The following is a 14495-nucleotide window of genomic DNA, read 5'->3' on the forward strand; positions in this document are numbered from 1 at the left end:
GTTACAGGGGTGGGCAAACTTTTTGACTCGAGGGCCACAATGGGTTCTTAAACTGGACCGGAGGGCCGGAACAAAAGCATGGATGGAGTGTTTGTGTGAACTAATATAAATTCAAAGTAAACATCATTACATAAAAGGGTACGGTCTTTTTTTTTTTAGTTTTATTCATTTCAAACGGGCCGGATCTGGCCCTTGGGCCGTAGTTTGCCCACGGCTGCTCTAGGTTCATCCATGTTGTCACAATGACAAGTTGTTGTTTTATGTTTTTTTGTTCATCCGTGTTGTCACAATGACAAGTTGTTGTTTTATGTTTTTTTTTATGGCTGAGTAGTAATATTCCACTATATAAATGTACCACATCTTCTTTACCCACTTGTCTACTGATGGACACTTAGGTTACTTTCACATCTTGACTGTTGTAAACAACGCTGCAGTGAACATAGGGAATGCGTATGTCTTTTCAAATTAGTGTTTTCTGTTTCTTCAAATACCCAGGAGGGAATTGCTGGGTCATATGGTAGTTCTGTTTTTAATTTTTTGAGGAACCTTCATACTGTTTTCCATGTGGCTGCACTGATTTATAGTCCCACCAGCAGTACACAAGGGTTCCCTCTTCTGCACATCCTTGCCAACACTTGTTTATTGATTTCAAAGTCCCAGTCCTTAATCTGAGAGGATTTGGGCTCCTTCTGTCTTTCCACAACCCAACAGTGTCCATGTCTACCAGTCACATTTCTGCCCGCTCTCTCCAAACATACTTTTATGCCTTTGTTCGTTTACTTTCTTCTGACCCAAATGCCCTTCCCCTCTTCTCCATTTCAGAAAGCCTCTTTATCTTTCAGATGCAGCCCACATCCCTCCTGTGAAAAGCCTGCTCCCAGCTTGCAAGTGGGTTTATTACTCTGTCGTAGTCCCACCACAGCTGGCCTCTGTTCAAGTTATTTCACTGGCATCTGTAGTGGCTTCCGTACCTCCCCTGCCCAGGCCCGTGAGCCTTCCCAGAGCAGGGACCTCTTTGCTCTGTGCTTGCATGTTGAATTGAACAGGATGTCATGGAAGATTAAAAAGTCTTTTCCTGAGTTATAAAATGTTTGTGATAAAATGTGCCTTTGGGTTCACTGTGGACCCGTGTGCAAGTTTTCTTCATGGCCGGCAAGTCCTTGCTGTGGGAGATGAAGATACGCTCTTTCAGTAAAGTTAAAAGTTTATTCGCACAAACTGTTGGAAGCCTTACCAACAAAACACTTGAACAAATATTTTCTAAAAAATAAACAAAACTCTAAGCAGCTCATCTTTCCCTGGGCTTGTTCATTCCTGGGAAAAGGAGTTCTCAAAAAGCAATCATCGTCTTCACACTTGTCGAATGGCTTTCAGCTCCGGGCCTCTTGGTTTCACACGTGCTAATTAAATTTCCCAACACCTCCATCCCTGGCTTCTGGCCCTCCTCACCTTGCCTGGTGCCCTTGACGGAAGGCTGAGAGCTGCCCCCAGGAGGTGGGAACGGCCACAGATCATGGAATGGTTGCCACTGTAGAAGCACTTCCTGCTTTGGAATCTGCTCTCTGAACAGGTAACCCAGCAGGAGCCAGCATTTCCATCTCCTAACATGAACTTATCAGCGGTTCTCAACCTGTGGGTCGAGACCCCTTTGGCGGTCGAACGACCCTTTCACAGGGGTTGCCTAAGACCATCCTGCATATCAGATATTTACATTACAATTCATAACAGTAGCAACATTACAGTTATGAAGTAGCAACGAAAATAATTTTATGGTTGGGTCACAACATGAGGAACTGTATTTAAAGGGCCAGAAGGTTGAGAACCACTGACTTAGACCAAGCTTTGTGGGGACGAGTCTTGCTTTCATCAAAGAGTTGCATTCCAAAGCCCTCAGCTCATTAAATCAGACTCCGTGCTAGTGTCAGGCCTGTTGGGTTGTCTGTCAGGCCGCCTAACCTGTGTACCAGGAAGGAGGAAGGGTGCCTCACTTTATAGATGTTACCTAAAAAGGTTTTTGTAAAAGTAATTGCTTTTTAAAACTGCATCGTTAGTTTTCACTCATATAAAATAGTAGCATATCTTGTGGGGGTCCCCTTTGCTGTGGTTTCAGCCACCAGATTGCTGGTGGAGACCCTTTGCCTGGCATTAAGCACCCTGCTGTACCAGCCACATCCCTGAGCAGCCGCTTCCTTCCCTACAGGGGTATGGGAGGTATTGACTGTTTTCTTCCTTTGGTCACTGCTGTAGCTTCTAGGGCAGTAGTTCTCAACCTTCCTAATGCCGTGACCCTTTAATACAGTTCCTCATGTTGTGGTGACCCCCAATTTCATTGTTACAAATTGAACATAATTAAAGCATAGTGATTAATTACAAAAACAATATGTAATTATATATGTGTTTTCCAATGGTCTTAGGTGACCCCTGTGAAAGGGTCATTCGACCCCCAAAGGGGTCTCGACCCACAGGTTGAGAACCGTTGCTCTAGAGCATGGGGGAGTGCTCAGGACATATTTGTGGAATGAAGGAATGAAACTGAATTATTGTGCATGAAAGATAACCTCGCCTGGAGTAGTTCTCTCAGAACGCGGAGTAGCTCCCCTGAAAACAAGGCTGACGGGCAGGCGAGGACCACAGCAGTGCCTGCAGTGCAGTGGGAGCCTCGTGGGCAGTGACAGCAGGAGCTGTAACCTGTCTGTGGCCTTGTCACCAAGGAAGGATCCCGGGCAGGAATGAGCTCTCACCCATTCCTGCCGTCAGGGCCACCCTGTGGTTCAGAGTCGTTCTTACAGTTTTCATATCTTCCTAAGGAAAAGTGCTCTTCTTTTGTTAGAACATTAAGCTGTTAGTAATAACACTGGGAGTTGCACCTGACTTTTTGCATTTCAATTGTTTATTTCCCAAACAGTTCTTGGTGGTGGCCAAAGTCACAGCTCTTTCTATGCCTTAGAAATTCTAAAAAAAAAACACAAAAAAAACCCTGACTGCTAGTAAAAAATTAGAAATTATGGTAAATAGGTAGGTTTAGGCTATAATTTTAAGTCTACAAAATGTCTTTAGAGAGCCAGGAGGCTTCCATCTATCTTAGCCTGAGCCTGTTGGAAAGAGATTCGAAAAACAGCAATGGGCTACAATTGTCTAAATCAGTGGTTCTCAACCTTGGCTGCACATTAGAATCACCTGGGAATCTTTTTAAAATCCTGATTTCTGGGCCTCATCCTCCGGAAATTCTGTTTCTTTGTTACTAATGTTCACAACATTAGTAACAAAGAAACAGAATTTCCTGAGGGTGAGGCCCAGAAATCAGGATTTTAAAAAGATTCCCAGGTGATTCTAATGTGCAGCCAAGGTTGAGAACCACTGGTCTAAATGCATGCGCCTCTCCTTGTTACTGAAGGGGATTGTTTTGTTTTTGACTGAATTGATTCCTTCAAGCTATAGCTGTTACTTTTTTAGAAGAGTTCACTTGGAACCTAATCTCACTTTTGAAGGAGTTGTTAGGCATCACAAGTACATTACACACACCATCATTTCCCAATTTCCAAAAAAACAATCCAAAATCATTTCATTTCATTATATTAATGTATTTCTACTTTATCCCGCTCCAGTTTCACTTGAAAATGTTTGAATTGCTCTCCATGCTTCCGGTGCATTTGCAAATGTACGCAGATGTGGGCTGGGTGGATAGTGTATAAGGGCTGTAAAATCTCTGGGAAACGCCTGGGCCCTTAGAGAAGCAGCCCCATTAAAGAAATTCCCGTGATAGCACTGACGTTGGTCCAGGGATTCGGCTAGATGTTTCTTCAGCTTTAGAAACAACAGCTATTAGAAAGTGAAGATGGTGTTTACTCCAGGTTGTTTTTGATGTAACATTTAAGGTGTTCTCAGTGGCTTTGTTATCGACGGGAGTAGAGTTCACTTCCCTGATGGCTCAGATGCAGAACAAAGTCCCCTTGGCCTAAAGGGTTAGAATTCACCCGTGTCCACTCCCGAATTGCGACCTGGAGTGGTATATGCTTCTTATGGCTTAAGACAGGACCCACACCAACCACATGGCTAGGAAACTCAATTTTAGGAACAACAAATGTCCACTGTAACAAAACATAGAAATGTCTTAGGGCTGAATATTTTAAATCTAGAAAATCTGGGACATTCTTGAGGCATGAGGCATCTTTTCTGAATTTCTAATTTTTGGTGGCATGTAAAATGGCATGATTCCTTCTGAAGCTGACATACTTGAGAATCAGAGCACATTCTGTGCAGCATCATTAGGGAAACTCAAAACAGCTCACCTCTAGAAGTCCACAGAATATACATTGCTAGTTGTAAAGCCTCAGTTTTATTGTTGGGTTGTTTGTTGCTGGGTGGGTGGGTGGTCTGATGTATTTCTTTTTTAACAAATGCTCTGGTTGTGGTCTTAGCCCTGTTTCCCCAGATTGCTCATTTTTATTTGTCCACATCAGATGAGTGATTTTCACACCATGGACCACTTTTCCTCTCACAGGAGCCCTCCAAGGCTTATCTCAATACAAAGCCAACTGTCACAAGGCAAATCTGCCTCTGAAACAAAATGATCTCGCTATTAATTTATAAGTGGCTTTGATCATAAAAGCACAGGGATAGCAGTTATTACCCTTTTTCTCCCTGGTGAAAGGAAGGGAGAAATTCCATTAACTTACTTAAAGAAGATTAGAAGCAAGTCTCGGTCTTAGCAACTGAATCTAGCCAGGAACCCAGTGCCATCCCCTTTATAGAAAACATCACAAAGTTATTAACTGTCTGGATCTGAGAAGCTAAGATATTGCAGGTTAATAGAATTCTTGGGGATATTTAAGAATTTTTTTAGTAGGATGCTAAGTAGTATAATTATGAGTCAAAAGCTGGAGACCTAAGACACTAATGGGAAAAAAAAGGAGACATATGTAATACTATTTTTAATACTTTAAACAATAAAAAAAAATTTTTTAAAAAGCTAGAGACCTAAGATCAGCAGTTGTCCAAGCTCAAGTCCAGTTAGTAATAGAGACGTAATTCTTGCATTGCTATTTGGAATTGCATTTGGTAAGATGTGATGAAAGAGTACTAAGAAGCTCTGAATTTTAATCTGTAAATAATGGCATGTGCTTTTGAAAGGAAGAGAAGCTTAGCAATAGGACTCTTTGAATCGCATTTTTAATAAATGATTGAAAAGAACTAGGGCCATACCCCAGAAGATAGAATAAACAGTCAGTCATGTGACTTGAAATGACTCCCTGTCCCTAAGTTCCTCCTTATGCCTGCAATGTCTGCTGTGAGGAGGGTCACCACTTCGAGTTAAGGTATTGTCTGCAGGCAAAGGGCAAATACTTGAGTAATAAATTAGTAAAATCGGGAAATGACTCACCTGGAAGTTAGGAGGACTTTTTCGTCTTATCCTTGACGTGTTTATTACATGGTTATCCTCACTGGGCCTCAATTTTGGGGTATCAAATTGAGATGGGATTGGGTGAACTTACCTAGAAGGTCCCTTCCAACAATATATGTATTTTTGAGGAGAGTGACATGTTAACACCAGTTAGAGTATTAAAGTAACTCACCCTCTCACTAAGGGTGTTAAACACAGGACAAGAATATTTCAATTTGGGAGATGTCAGGGGATCTAGGCCAACACTACCCAACAGAGATACAATGCAAACCACATGTATAATTTTTAAAAAAATATATTTTATTTATTTTCTACAGAGAGGAAGGGAGAGGGATAGAGAGTTAGAAACATCGCTGAGAGAGAAACATCGATCAGCTGCCTCCTGCACACTCCCCACTGGGGATGTGCCCGCAACCAAGGTACATGCCCTTGACCGGAATCGAACCCGGGACCCTTGAGTCCGCAGGCCGACGCTCTATCCGTTGAGCCAAACCGGTCAGGGCCCACATGTATAATTTTAAATTTTCTAGTACCTGCAGCTACATTTAAAAACTTAAAGAAAACTGGTGGAACTAACTGTAATAAGACATTGAAATTTAATACAGTATATCCAAAATAATATCATTCCAACATGTAATCAGTATAAGACACTAAGATATTTCACACTCATTTTTTCCTACATTGCCCAAAATAGCCAACACTTTGCACTCCTGGCATGTCTCAGTGCAGACTGGCCACGTTCCCCATGCTCCGCAGCTGAATGCAGCTAGGGGCTGCTGTAGTGGCCGGCCTGTGTGCAGACCACGCAGTCTGCTTAAAAGCCAGTGAGGGATGAAGAGGCCTGGTAGCAGCCTGGGTACAGGTTCTGTGCTTGCTTTAATAGATAGGAGCCGAGCGGATATGAATGCAGGTGTTGTGCACCTACAAGGCTTTGCAGTGGTTTGTGGATGGTGTCCCCTCCGATTTAGCAGCACCTATGCTGTGCCAGTTGTTTAATATTTTGATGACTACTTCTGGGTGGAAATACAATAAAGAGGAGTCGCACCTGGTGTGAGTGACATGCTCACCTGCGGCCTCGTAGCTTCTTCCTCTCAGTAACTTGTGAGATAGGGGACCTACATTTCCCTCACCAAGAGAGTTCCCATGACCCGCCCCATCGTTAGTTTACTGCCGAATGCTTTCCTGGGCTAACTCTGGAATCAGAACAATGAAAGGGGTAGCTCTTTTGGTGTGTTGGCTTTTTGGTGTGTGGGGTTTTTTTTACAAGAGTACTTGTCTCTCTCTAAACTACATTAGGTTTCTTCTTACTATTTTCTCAAAGAATCTGTATGCTTTTGATCTAAGAGTTTTAAAAACTTTGTTTGCTTAAGTATCTGATCTGAGATGAAGGCTTTTGGTGGGGAGCAGACTGTTGAGATTCTTTAGGGCTTTCTAGTTCAGAATTACTCAGTAGACTCACAATGAAAACTTAAAATGTTTTCAGAAATATTATCTCTGAAAATATTAGACCAAAAAAACATCATATGCAAGCCAAGTGATATTTGCTGTAAGAACGCCCAGTGCAGCATTCATTGGAAGACTAGAAATTGGTTCCCCTGTGTCATATAGACTTTCTGCAGGAGCGGTCGACAATTTGTTTACTTATGTTCCTCCTTGAGACATGCATTTGGGAGCAAGATATATGGAAGGAGACACAATACTGATCACACACACTAGGAATTGTGCAGGGCGCTTTCATAGTAGCTTGCATCCCGAACTTGCTCTGGCCTTTGACAACATTGTAAATAAAACAGGTAAACCAGGGCTATTTCCTTTCAGTGCCCTACCCCCACCTTGTGGTTCAGCATTCCCTCCAGGGACCAGTAGTGTGTCCTCTTCCATATGTCTTACTTCCAAGTAGCTCTCCCCGACTTAGAGAATCCCGGAAAGTTTGCAGCTGAAAGTGGCCGCGTCCCCTTATTTTTGCATGTGGCACCTGAGGCCTGGAGGGAGGGAGCTCTGGTTGCTCAGTGTCGGACTCCGTGGGTTGGAAGACCCTTTACCTCACAGGATAAAATTGGACATAGAACTGGTAAGATGCTAGCTTATGGGACTTCCTACGGGAAGGGGCATTCGAATTGGGAATGCAGAAGGTGTAAAAGCGCTTTAAGCTCAAAAGCAATTAATAATCTTGGGGATGAAATGCCATGGGAGAAGGCAGCTTAGAGCAAAGGTCCTTCAAAGCGTCCTGAAATCCTACTTGACAGATGCCCTCGAAAGACTGCCCGTGTCCCTCATGCCTGCCATTGACCTTTCTGGAGCTGTGAGTCTGACAGACAGGCTGCCGTGAAGAAGTTCGGGGACGTGCCTCTGAGGGATGTGTAGGACTTTAGGATTCCAGTGCAATCAGAAGCATAAACAAAGTATAAACTGAAATATTAGGAGCATGGCCTGTATGAAAATGTTGTCAAAATGCACTAAAATGTTGCTTTAGATGTGAGTTCCCTAAGGAAAAGTTCAGTGAGAGACAACTTTTATCCCATAAGAGCTCAAGTTAGCCTTTTGTCAGATAAGTAGTGTTTCTCTACTCAAATTCCTCTCTGGGTATATAGAAACTTAACTTCATATCCCTGTGTTTCAAAGGACTTTTTTCCCCTCCATTTTATTGAATAGCAAAATTTTTAAATGTCATTAATCCAATCAGGGTGTGTTTTTTAAAGTTAGTTTTATACTAGGCCAGTGATGGCGAACCTTTTGAGCTCGGCGTGTCAGCATTTTGAAAAACCCTAACTTAACTGGTGCCGTGTCACATATAGAAATTTTTTGATATTTGCAACCATAGTAAAACAAAGACTTATATTTTTGATATTTATTTTATATATTTAAATGCCATTTAACAAAGAAAAATCAACCAAAACAATGAGTTCGAGTGTCACCTCTGACACGCGTGTCATAGGTTCACCATCACTGTACTAGGCTGTTGTCAAAACCCTCCCACAAGGCCACACTGGGTGGGGCCCTTAGGAGCTGGCGTGACCGGAGCCCCCAGTTGGTGGGTCTGAACTGGACAATTCATTTCTTGAAGTTTCCACCCAGAAAACAAAATGCGTATCTTTTCTAAGTGAGCTTTGTGGACTTTTAAATTCAGAATTTGGGTTTCCTTTTTTAAAAGAAAAATATCTGGGTACTGAAACAGACTGGCTTTATAGAAAGGATTTTGAGAACTAGAGTATCAATGAAAAGAATGAGAGGTAACAGTGTTTAAAAATTACTTCTTGAATCAGGAAGACTGTCCTTAACAGCCCAAGTGCTGTTCTCGGCTGGACCCTGAGGAGGGCAGTAGCAGGACCAGGGATGGGGGAGAGCCATCCATGGCCTGTGAGCTCTGCTTTCTCTCTCGAGCAGTGGATTGGCCTGAGTTCTCCTCTGGCAAACATTGGGTGCCATAGGGGCAGGGGCTGGGCTACAGAATGGACACACCGACGCTCTCAAAACATGTCCTACAAGCCCAGTCCTTTTTGTCTGATCACGGCTTTTTGACCTCTTCTGCTTGTATTATTATAAAAAGTGAGTTTTTTATTTTAAAGTTTTTTTTTTATTAAAGTCACAAAATTTATTTAGAGAGCAATAGAGCCAAAAGGTAGAGTGAAACAAAGGCATTGAATCCACACTTCCTAAGGTTTTCCTGAAAGCCACAAATACAGACCAGGTGAACCAAAAATGTGTGTATTTGCTGTATTTAGGCAGTGGGTTACCTCTGCATGCTGAAGACTGATAGGGAAGTAGGAGGGGAAAATAGGGAAAAAACTTTACATTTTTAGATAAGAACTTATAGGAAACTCTGTTTTGAATGTAATTACTTTCATAAGTTAGCAGGTAGTGGTGGGTGAGCCAACTGATGAAGGAGAAAGTCTATGCAAATCAATTCTGCCATCATCCCTGAGAGAATGCAAACACAGTCTTTATTTAAATAAGCAGTTACTTCAAAAGCTCCTCCTTGTTTTGTTTGCTTGTTTTTATTTTTTGTTTTCCAGCACAGAGATCTAGGAGCAAAAGATGTTTGCTATGTACATGACATTATTCGTTTCTTCCCATTTCATTCTAAGATGGCCTTTCCCCTGCCCGGGTGAGGAAGGAAAATGTCAGGAGGAAATGTATTCAGGGTGGGACTGTGGAGCTGTGAGGTCTGAATGCAGATGACAGCACTGTGTTACAAGTGGCAGCGCAGCTTTATTTTCATTCAGGTGGTTACTGTCGTATTCATAGCAGAGGGCAAAAGGAGAGGGCGTTCCATCAAATCAAATAAAAAATAGTATGCAGGGCTCAAGAGAAAAGAAACTGCTCAGTCAGGTACATGTACATGTATGTGTGGGTGTGATTAAATTTCTTCACAAATAACATCGATAGGTGTGATTTTTTTTTTTAAGCAGACAATTAACCTTCAACTTATGCAGCAGCTTGCTTGGCCTTGGACATGGTATTTTTTATTCCTCCCAAGTTAGCTTCGCTACTAGTGACCAGGGATATATTTTTCTATGCGTCTGAGAAGTATTTTTACAAGTAATTGAAGGCCAACTTAATAAAGTAATATAGCAAAAAATGTAAGGAGGTTACAGAGGGGAGAAAGACTTTATTTTAGTAGATAAAGAAGCCATTAAACACTGGAATTGTCTTTGGCTCTTGGTCACAGAAGGCTTCATGAAAACAGCAAATCTTAAGAAGGAAATTAAGGCAGAGAGTTTTGCTGAGAGGACAAAACCACAAAAACAATATTCAGATGCTTATCTGCAGAGCATAGCTGCTGGACTGGGATTTGGTAAAATCCCACCTCAAGCTTTTTTTTCTGATAGTGGAATTGGATCAGGCAGCCATCCTGTTAGAAATCTATTCACACTGTTGGAGAATTTCTGAGGAAGGAGCTGAGCACAGCACTGACATTTCTAAGAATTGATCTGAAAACGAATCGGCAAGAGATTAAAACAAAATCTTTAATAACCTAACCAAAGGCAGCAAATTGTCCCTGCGGCACATCTTATTCTCAAACCCTCTGTGCCCTTCTTAATGAAAGACACACACTTGAAAGGGCTCCATAATGAAGACTAATGATTTAGGAAAATGAGTTGATGCTGCACTTATTATTAGTGCAGTGCCCGAACCACGCCACCTGGCCCCAAAGCTAGTCCTTCACTGCCACATGCACCTCACAGACTCACTTCTTACATCCCATCACATTTTTCATCTTATCCGGAGCTGTGCTAATTCTCGCATCGTGTGATTACTTTGTGGCATGAAACTACGTTCATTAAAACATTCAGGTGTTTTCATTTCTTCTTACCTTTCTACCTTCTGGTTATGAATAATATTTTCAGAAAAGCGTACAAAACTTTGATGTTATTGTTTACTTGTTAGTGTCAGCAGCAGGTTCTTTTCTGTGTTAATACTGATAAGGCTGCTACTCTCCAACCCAGGGAGCCTAGAACCTTAGGTTAGTGTTGAAGTATTGACCGTGCTCCTGGTACATTGCATGTACATCACATGTAAGAATCATCAGGCCAAGGAATTCAGATATAAATAACCATTGACAGATTTTTATCTCTTTAATGAATGCTTTGTTATAGGGTTAAATTTAGAGGCTGCTCTTCATGTATGAATGACATCTAGTTACTGTCCAAATGAAGATCCAATGTAGCCATATACAGTGGCCCAGTTTCTCTTTGTTGTTAAGCTGAACATGGAAAATAATATTTGGTCTCATTTACTGCTACATAAGAGATACTCAGAACACATATATCTGTTTTGTTAACCTCAAAAGTATGGTATAAACTACTTTTCTTTCTGTGTGGAGAGAGAGCCCGGTCTTAAGCACAGCAGCCTGCCCCTCACTCAGTGCAGCTGTGCTGGGTTTGCCGTGCACGGCATCTCGACAGTCCCGGTCAGGTGGTTGTGGACGTGGACGTGGACGTGGACGTGGGAGGATACAGACAAGTCTTTGCTGGGTGGTGGCTCATGAGCCTCAGCACTGCCTCACAGGGTCAGACCGGGGTGATTTTGTGGGAAACATGGGAATGGTGGTACACTGGAGATTAAGTGTCCCCAGAGATTACTGACTTGGGAACTCATCAAGCATCCACCTCTATGTCTACCTATTCCCACTGCTCGTCAGAGCTTCATGCAAAGCTGTTCCTTTACTCAGAGGAAATATTTGGGAGTGGGAGATATTTACATATTTAGATGGGTCTGTAATCCAGGAAGACATGGCAGAAACCAATATCCACTGAATGGTTCTCAAAGATGTTTAGCCAAAGTATTTTGAAGAGGCATGTGGTTTGGTTTCAGAAAATGGTAAAAAGCAAAGCTATGTTGCTGGGTTTCATAGCCTCTGTCCCTGTAAGCCATTGTAACTCAGAAACAGCACAGCCCCTGGGACGTTCGTGAACCCACTGCACTCTCCCTTACCTTATTTCTCTCAACCACGACCACGCACCCCTCGTTTTCTGGCCCCCTTCCACCTTTCCTTTGCTTTGCCTTTTCTTCTCATCTGACTTATTTTGACTAGAATCTATCAAATCAAGAATCTGAGATCCTTCTGTAATTTTCAATCTATATAATAGTTCTAAATAGTGACTCAGAAGCTTTTTAAAAAGTACCATTTAGAGGGGAAAAAAATTCTCTGCTATGTTCTTTTCAGTTATTCATACAAAAAGATGCCCAGCGACAAGAGAATCAGGAACTATTTCAAATGTAGTGAATACTCAACAAATCATTGATGGAAAAATTTTGTAGAATGAGAAAAGTATCAGAAAATAATTTGAAGTTTGGCAGGAAACCCAGAGCAGCTGGAAAGTGCTGTGGTCTCATAGGGGACTAGAAAGTCCAGTCCCCATAGACTGATTCCTCCAGTTGAGTCTTTGTAGAGTTACAGGGACCATATTCAAGCCAAGTTCAGGTGACACCGAGGTCATGTGAGGGAAGTTCAAGTGGGTACAGGCAGCACGGAGCCATCGAGCCACCCAGTCGCCAAAAATCAGGAAGTTATAGCTCCTCCCACTTACACCCTTCTTGTAGCTGAGTGTTCAGATAGCATGATTCCTACATCTGATGGCCAGTAACTCCAAGTCGGCATTCTTTCAGAATGCAGAGCAAACTTGAACTAAAGTTCTGTCTTCATTTCTCATCTAAACGAGTGAGTCCATCAGTCCCCTGGGGCTGTTGCCCACTTTGGGGAATGAAGTCAAGTCTTCAACAGCCAGGCTGCGCTCCAGGTAGTCAGTGCACTGGGTGTGCTGCACGCGTGCATTTGTGAACAGCGTGTTGACAGCAGTTCTTCTCTGATTTCCCCTCCAGCAAACCCGGTATGAAACGTACATCGGCATTCTGAAAGAAGGCGGCAAGAAGCTCCTGGGCAGCAACGGCAGTGAGGCCCCGGGACTGAAGAAGTCGCATTCGAGTCCTTCTCTGAACCCAGATTCATCTCCGGTCACTGCCAAAGTCAAGCGCAACGTGTCCGAGCGGAAAGATCACCGACCCGAAACGCCCAGCATTAAGCAAAAAGTTACTTAGAATCCATCTGCGACCAGGAAAGGGCTGGTCATGGAGCAAAACAGAGTTTTTCAAGATCTTTCTGGTAAATCCGTGAATATATTTAAAAAAAAACAAAAACAATAGTCTGTGACTAAATGGTGCATTAGTAACCTTTTCTATTGTATATTTTTGTTCGTTTCTGTACAGATTGTCTCTTTGCTCTTGATTTCTTTGCTTTGACGATTTTTGCCACTTGATAACTAATGCACCTTTTTGTGAGGGGGAGGGGATCATGATTTCAGATTGAATTGTGTATCACTTCTCCTTTGGTTTTCTCTTGTTTGCACTCAGTTTTATGTATTCTCAAACCAACTGTTACACTTTTTTTTTAAGGTTAAAAAAAAATGAATCCGTTGTGAACCACTTTACTGGACAAACTTAGTTTAATCAGTTCCAGCCAGACTTAACATAAACCTTCATATGTGAATTCTTGCCAGTCACAGAGGTGGCATTGAGCACTCACAGAAGTTCGCTTCACAATTCCAGTTCGGGAATCGGGTGCTCCACGCTGACGCAGCTGTGCGGGCACCTCAGCACTTGTCTTTGGGGTCTGACCCTGCGGGAAGCAGGGAGAGGGGTGCGGAGATCGCGGGACTGGAGAACTTACGAAGCGTGCTGGAGTGTTGAGTCCATTTTAGCCAAGCAAGGAAAGAGGAGGTGGGGCCTTTTTGCCATTGAAGGTTAAGGAAAGATGACACCAGGTTCATTTTGTTCTCTAAAGAAGCATGACAATGATCAACTCTTGGGAGCGGCAGCAGGAGGCACGTGTTCACGCTGCAGGAAACTGTTACCTCGCTCCCATGGGGTCTAGACCAGGAATCCAGAACCATCTCTATTGTCATCACCCTTGTCATCCAGGAGTTTAAACATGTGTAGGCAGCTGTTGTCTCCTGGTTGTAAGAACATCAGGGTCTTAAGCAAAACAAATAAGAGAAGAACAGGGAGCTGCAGGTTTCCAGCAACGGAATCCTGAGTCTTTAAAGTCCATCTGAGGGTAATAAATAGTCTGAATGGACTGTGGTTGGAAAAGTGAGGACTCTGCCGGTTGCATATACCGAGTTACTTAGTTTATTCTTAGTCTCTTTGATAGTCACTTCTCTTTGCTCCTACTGAACTTTCTCCTAAGAATAAAGACTTTTAAATCATTTCTATCTACTCAAAATCATTCTGTTGACCTTGAAGTCATAAGCTTGTTTCCGTGACGGTCCCTGTGGAATTCAGGGTGATAAAAAGAACATTCTCTGTATAGGAAGAGATAGGAGTGAAAATTGAGCCCACCGTGAGTTAGAACTTTCTGATGTTGAAACTTTGTGATCCTTACAGCTGTAATCTCCACAACTTCAGAACTGGAGGAGTCACTTTGAATGCTCTTTTTCCTCCCACTGAAAATTGCTCTAGTTCTACTCAGTGTATTAGTTAAAGGTACTATGACCAAAGAATCGGGGACTCTGCATGCATAGCATGGTTCCAGGGAGTTAGAGAAAGCCTGCTCTTAAACCGTGGCCATTTCCAGTGGCATTAAATCACATGATTA

General features: G+C 42.5%; 1 protein-coding gene across 1 annotated transcript in view; it reads left to right on the forward strand.

Moving 5' to 3' along the window:
* PSD3 (pleckstrin and Sec7 domain containing 3) overlaps positions 1 to 14106 on the forward strand; it is a 418120-nt gene extending 404014 nt beyond the window's left edge. The window contains exon 16 of the mRNA XM_014536830.1: positions 12725 to 14106. Within this exon, the coding sequence (XP_014392316.1) occupies positions 12725 to 12940 (216 nt within the window). The 3' untranslated portion in view covers positions 12941 to 14106. The remainder of the gene's footprint in view (positions 1 to 12724) is intronic.
* The last annotated feature ends 389 nt before the right edge of the window (positions 14107 to 14495 follow it).

Source organism: Myotis brandtii, unplaced genomic scaffold (genome assembly GCF_000412655.1).
Source record: "Myotis brandtii unplaced genomic scaffold, ASM41265v1 scaffold103, whole genome shotgun sequence".
Classification (NCBI taxonomy): domain Eukaryota; kingdom Metazoa; phylum Chordata; class Mammalia; order Chiroptera; family Vespertilionidae; genus Myotis; species Myotis brandtii.